Source organism: Sinocyclocheilus anshuiensis, unplaced genomic scaffold (genome assembly GCF_001515605.1).
Source record: "Sinocyclocheilus anshuiensis isolate Anshui unplaced genomic scaffold, SAMN03320099.WGS_v1.1 scaffold3070, whole genome shotgun sequence".
Classification (NCBI taxonomy): Eukaryota; Metazoa; Chordata; class Actinopteri; order Cypriniformes; family Cyprinidae; genus Sinocyclocheilus; species Sinocyclocheilus anshuiensis.
This window is the reverse complement of record NW_015537928.1, coordinates 37,519-43,897: the sequence shown is the minus strand read 5'-3', so window position 1 is coordinate 43,897 and position 6,379 is coordinate 37,519. Positions and strand designations below refer to the sequence as shown.

Sequence of the window (6,379 nt, the reverse complement as noted above, 5' to 3'; positions counted from 1 at the left end):
CTTACAGTCGCTGATTCAGAAGCACCAGATTGTCATAGCAAAGTCGGAATTTACCTTTTTTATTTTTTTTTTTTAGAAATAGCCTTTGTGCAAAGCCAACCTTGTACTCTTCTAGGTTCAAAAAACTGTCGTCCATAAAATGTGTTGCACAAATTCGAACATCTGGGTTGTGCTGTTCTGTTGTAAATAAATCTTAACCAATGATTCCTAATTGCATCTACTTCCGGAAGGCCAAATAAAGTGCTTTTGCTTTCGCCTAGAAACACACAGCGTCTCACTGACATGGCTGCTTCAACACTAACTGCGGTTACTGAAACCACGCCTTCTTTCTTTGCGTGAACATTTGGGCAGCATTATGCTAATATTTCCACATAGTGAGGTAGATATGTGGGGGCGTGTTAGAACGAGCCGTTTTAGGGGGACGTGGCAGAGTCTTAACTTTGATAAAGAATATCTCTTTGGTTTTGAGACTTTAGTCTTTGCAACTTCAGGGATCTTATCTATTCACGAACAGCTTGTAACACTTAATTTAGATTAAAAACTGCTCATGTTGCATGTATGCAGCATCTTTGTTTGGATCATGATTAAAATGCAGTGGTTGCCTCTAATTTTAAATGGAAACAGCACAGACTTTTATTTGTGTTACTTATTTATTTGATTTGGGGCTTGTTTTAAAATGTCAATGTAGTTTTATTATTTACATTTACATTATATTTAAATTTTGTCATTTAGCAGACACTTTTGTCCAAAGCGACTTACAAATGAGGACAATAGAAGCAATCAAAACCAATAAAAGAGCAGTAATATGCAAGTGCTATATTAGTATATTATTATAGTGTTATATTTCAATTTCACAAAGAAATGTGCAGCATTTTGTCCAAGCAATAATAAAATGACACATTTAATTTATAATTTGTCTTAAATCTCATTTGGTTAAAAAAAATAATAATAATCGTGAATCGAATCGAATCGTGAAATCAAAATCATGAATCGAATCGAATTGTGAGTTGAGTGAATCGTTACATCCCTAATAAGAACTCAGATAAACCATATATTGCCGTAGTCGTGTGTTTATTAGTCATGTTGAATCAATGAAAGCATTTAAATCTTCTGTTTATTCAGCAACCGCAATAGAGATTTCCTGGGTTTCTTCTGCGGGGCGTATTTGGAGTTTCCGCACGAGAGCGCCCTCTGGCCTTCGGATGGAGATTTACTACTGATCACAGAACCGTGCTTCACTGAAAGATTCGCATGGCAATTGCAGCTTCTATCTAATCGCGATTTCGATTTCATTTCGATTTATCGTGCAGCACTAATCCCTGCACATGACATGAGGTGAATTTTTTTTATTAATTTGTTCTTTTGTTTTGGGTAAATCATGGCCACATTGTTAATTTATTTCCTCATTTTAGTCAAATTGTGGTGACAACTTAACAATTTAAACGAGAGTAACATTCTTTATTCTTGGCCATATCTCATTGTGCATTTCACGGATACTCAATTGTATGTCCCTTTACACCCAGTTGATAAGTCCTGTGCTACAATTGTCAAGTGTCTCGAGGATGTGAAATCCTGAATGGCTAAGAATTTTCTCAATTTAAATGAGAGCAAAACAGATATGGTTGTCTTTGGTCCTCTTAGCTCTTCTCCCCTTATTTCTAGTTATTTGGGGCCTCTTTCTAGAAATGTTCACCATATGCAAAAAATCTGGGTGTATTTTTTGATTCAGAGCTGAATTTTGTAAAACAAGTTAATACTCTGGTGAAAACTAGTTTCTACTACTTAAGGTTAATATCTAAGATTAAACCAATGCTCTCATCTAGAAATTTGGAGACAATCATCCATGCTTTTATATCATCTAGATTGGATTATTGTAATGTTGTGTATTTAGGAATTTATCAGTCATTGGTAAATTGATTACAGCTTGTTCAAAATGCTGCTGCCAGACTATTGACTGGTAGGAGAAAGAGGGATAGAATAACTCCAATTTTAGCATCCTTGCATTGGTTACCTGTTAGATATTGGATCGATTTCAAGGCCTTAGTAATAATTTTCAAAATTTGAAACGGTCTCGCACCTTTGTATTTGTCAGATCTTGTTACTTTACATAAACCTTTTAAGAACTTGAGATCTGCTGACAAACGATTGCTCCAGGTACAGCGGTCCCGACTTAAGCGAAAAGGTGATCGGGCCTTTTCGATTGCCAGTCCTCGGCTATGGAATAATCTACCTCTAGCCACTCGCACCGCCCCCTCTGTGTTTGCTTTTAAAACGGCTTTGAATAAGCATTTTTATATTATGGCGTTTGAATCTGATTCAGGAGAGACTAGGCCTGAGCGATAAAACGGTATTGATATTTATCGGCGGTACACCTTCTTCGATACTTCAATACGATATTAAAACATTAGAAATTAGATATTTGTTTAATTTTTATTGTGTGTTTGACTGTTAAAACAAAAAATATTTGTTGTTTGTCTCAATAAATTGGGTTAATTTAAAAATTATATTGCTCTTTGTTTTAAAAAAGGTTATAAAAATATAAATAATTATCAATACCGAACGATATGAAACATTATATTGTTGATACATTTTTTAGCTATATCACCCAGCCCTAGGAGAGACGTAATGTTTGTTTTCTTTTTAAGATGTTGTGTTTGTTATTGTATGTGTTTGGTTTTCTTGAATGCATTGTACAGCACTTTGGCCTGCTTTGAAGGCAGTAGAAATGTGCTATATAAGAAACTAAACTAAACTAAACGTACGGGACTCCATAGAGGAAGAAAAAAACCCTTTTGGACAATTTTCTAAATTCCAGAACTAAATCATTTCCTGTCTTAGAGGAAATAAAGCCCATCAGTGATGGGCATGTACCTGACTTCAGTTTATTCGTTGAAGCACGACAGCTGTTCAGAAGGAGGAGCCCTGCCCACACGGGAGGATCGCTCTGAACACCTCAGAGACAAGCCCTGACAGCATCCACAGCCGTGAATGTAACTCTGATGCTGGCACCTTTGACTGGAAAGATGAGAGCTGGAGAGGAAACGATCTAAAAGCTTGCGCTTTTTCTCTATGTGTTATTTCATGTATCAGATATCAAAGAGGAACCAACGACTTAGTGATAGATGTGTCTGACCCTCCATAGCATGCAACTAAAGCTCAAAGCAATCAGAATGAAAAAATGCTTGGTTGAGCAGATCTGATGAATGCAGTAAATATATGGCATTTACAGCACAACAAATTCAGTCCAATATCAAAATTCCCTTCAGGGGGCGGTTTGTAGGATACACAAATATTTTACTGTTCTATGAAAAACCAAAAGCAACACCCTTCCAAAAATTAAAGCCTCTAAGCTCAGCATTCAACCACAACCTTGAGACTCCAGAGATTTCTGCATTTGTCCTCTATATTCATTCAATATTTCCCCCTAAAACGTTGCATGCTATGAATGTTATATGTTAAACATTCATAATACCAGACAGCACTCAGAACAATGATAACATTTGCCTGGAAACCACTCGGAAATCTGCAGAGCATGCAGACTCGGTCTCGCCTGCTACCCTAAAAATACACACCAAAACAAATCAACTTTGAATAGCACAAAATCAATCCTTTCTAATTTCAATTCTATTTGCATGCAATTTTAATGCATAGTTTAAATATTTTGGAGACCTATTTTTAGACTAATCCTCATTTGGAAGCCCCTGCTATCCTTCTATTTCACCACTTTACAACATCTCAAACAAGATGTCAAAAGATTTTGCTTGTCAATGCACAACTGTCTCTCACTATTATGTATACAGTTCCGTAGTTCTATGTGCTTGGTCCCATTTTCGTCTCACTCTTAGGCATCCATACTTGCTCTCACTCCCTCCCTGCCTCCTTTACACACATACACACACACTTCCACACACACAGAGTTCCTCATCAATAAGCGTGCGCTTCCATGAAATGCCCCTACACAGTGCAGGCATGCTAACCAATCTCCTAGAAGGGCTAGGCGTGACTGCGACTAATGATGGACTAGATCAGCTGATGTTAGTATAAGAGAAAATAAAAGGAGGGGTGTGTATAATGTCCTCGGGAAAATCCCTCTCACCTTCTCAAATATATTTCCGTTACGGCTCCACACAGATGAGGAAAATGTCGAGACAAGCACAAATATGAGGCTGTTGGTGTTTCAGCACCAAAAACAGGGGACAGCACCCTCGGTCAGCAGTCATGCTTATACAGGGGTGTGTATGTGTGTGGTGGGGGGAAGGGGATTCCCACAATGTTTTATGCCATTCCCCCTCGCGACAAGCATCTCGGAGGCTCATGCTCGTGGAATAGGCTTGCGGAAACACGCCGAGAGGAATGTCATGAATATGTGACACACTGCAAAGTTACTGACATTTGCATTCAGCCAGTGTGTGCATTTCATCACTTGTGACGGCAAGTCTGATTCATTTCCATCAACTGGTTCCTTTAAGCAAAGAACCAATTTAAAAACGATTCAGTCAGTGATTCTTTTACATCATCACGTGATCCCTGACATCCGGTTGTGGTATATTACATGCTCTAAAACCTTCCAATAAAACCATTTGTAGGCACATAATGCCGTTTATTAAGCTTTTCGAAGTAAAATTTGTTAATAAAGGTTATTATTGTAATTTCATGTGTCCTGCTTCAGTTTGTTGTAGTTATTATTCAGATCATAAATCACTTATATTTACAAAACCAATTTAAAAGTTGTTGCATGTTTTTATACATTTATAAAAAATATAGTTGTATTTTTTTATTGCCGAATTTGCCTGGGCAAAATTCAATTAAATTAGTCAATTCTGCGAAAGATTTTCCTACACCGATTTTGCAGCAGGTTCAAGTTTGTCAAACAAATTAGCAGCGATGACCAACACATTGCTAAACTATTGACAAATGACAAGTTTTGCCAAAATGTTGCTAATGCGACTGAACATTCATGCTTGTTGATACAACTGTCACATAATTAAGTTGTAAACCTATTTATGAAACTCTGCATCTTATTTAGGAGTGAGACATGTTCGAAAAACGGTTCTCGAACCAATGAGTTAATGAGTGAGAATAACTCAGACTGACATTCGTTTCTTCCTCCAATCGTGAACAGATTCATTATAAAGATCTGACTCAAAAGAACGATTCGTTCACGAATCGGACATCGCTATTCATCACCCATTCCCCCTGTTCCCGAGAGGAAGCTACGGCAGCGATATTTAACAAGAAGGCGGCTGCTTCATTCCCGTTTTTAGCCAAAACTGGGATGGCAATCAATGAAGACAATTCAAACGCATGCACGAGAATACCACTTAATCGCGTGCATAGTGAAAGCATTATCGGTAACCCTGAAAGTCGTGTTTAATGTGCATGCCTGAGTGAATGTGTCTATTGCACGAGACGCTGTATATATTTATATATCACCGTACATGTGTACAAATACAGCCTCAAATCAAACCCGAAGCTGAGATGCTGCTGTGCAGAAATCCATGAGGAAAAAAAACACTGCGTGACCAACTCCAAATACCAACTCGTATCTACATAGCAGCACTATTCAACAACCACACATGTTAATATGACCTTAAACAGACATATGGCAGCGATCAGAGAGTTCATTCACAGATATAAGAGGATTTTCCAACGATCTGCTGTATGTTATGTGGATGTCTTGCTTACAATCTATGAATAATTCATCACACAAACTGTTGTCTTGACACTGAGCTGTGCTGCATGACAGACCAAAGGCAGATCTTATAGAGCCGGACACATTATCGCATAGAATGTATAAATGAATACCAGGACATATAGATAAATAAACGTACAGCTTTTGCGAATGAGTCGAGGAACGCGAGCGAATGGGCAGAACTCGCTCAGATAGGAATCACCACCGGCACGACAAACAGCAGCGGGCAACAGCATGAACGCACAGACCAGCCCGAGCGACGAGGCTTAAAGGAGCTAATGTCATTTCGTATTTACCTGTCAATATTCCAACTCGGATTTGGTGGTCGTGGTTGGTTAAAATCATCCCGTCCGTCGCCATGTTTAGCAGCGCTCTCGCCCGCACTGACAAGCCTGAGCAGAGCCGAGACACGAGCACATAGAACTCGGGGGAGGAGTCAGGCGAGAGCAGCCGAACCCTGACCACAACACTGGAGATTTGGCAAGCTTGGGGATAATGTTGGTGGGCAATAATCAGTGTTGGGTAGTAACTAGTTACGTGTAAATAAATTACGTAATTTAATTACAAAATAAATGTAATTGTAATCAGTTACAGTTACTGTGAAAAAATGTGTAATTAAATTACAGTTACGGGGTTACATCTGAATATTTTTTTTACACACACCCACATACAGATTTAATTGATTTC

At 38.3% G+C, this 6,379-nt stretch overlaps 1 protein-coding gene across 5 annotated transcripts in view; it reads right to left on the bottom strand.

The window, feature by feature from the left end:
• LOC107657705 (gephyrin) overlaps positions 1-6,107 on the bottom strand; it is a 97,972-nt gene extending 91,865 nt beyond the window's left edge. For all 5 annotated transcript variants that reach the window (XM_016445917.1, XM_016445928.1, XM_016445940.1 and 2 more), the window contains exon 1: positions 5,989-6,107. In XM_016445917.1, coding sequence (XP_016301403.1) covers positions 5,989-6,052 — 64 coding nt within the window. In that variant the 5' untranslated portion in view covers positions 6,053-6,107. The remainder of the gene's footprint in view (positions 1-5,988) is intronic.
• Positions 6,108-6,379: the final 272 nt, after the last annotated feature.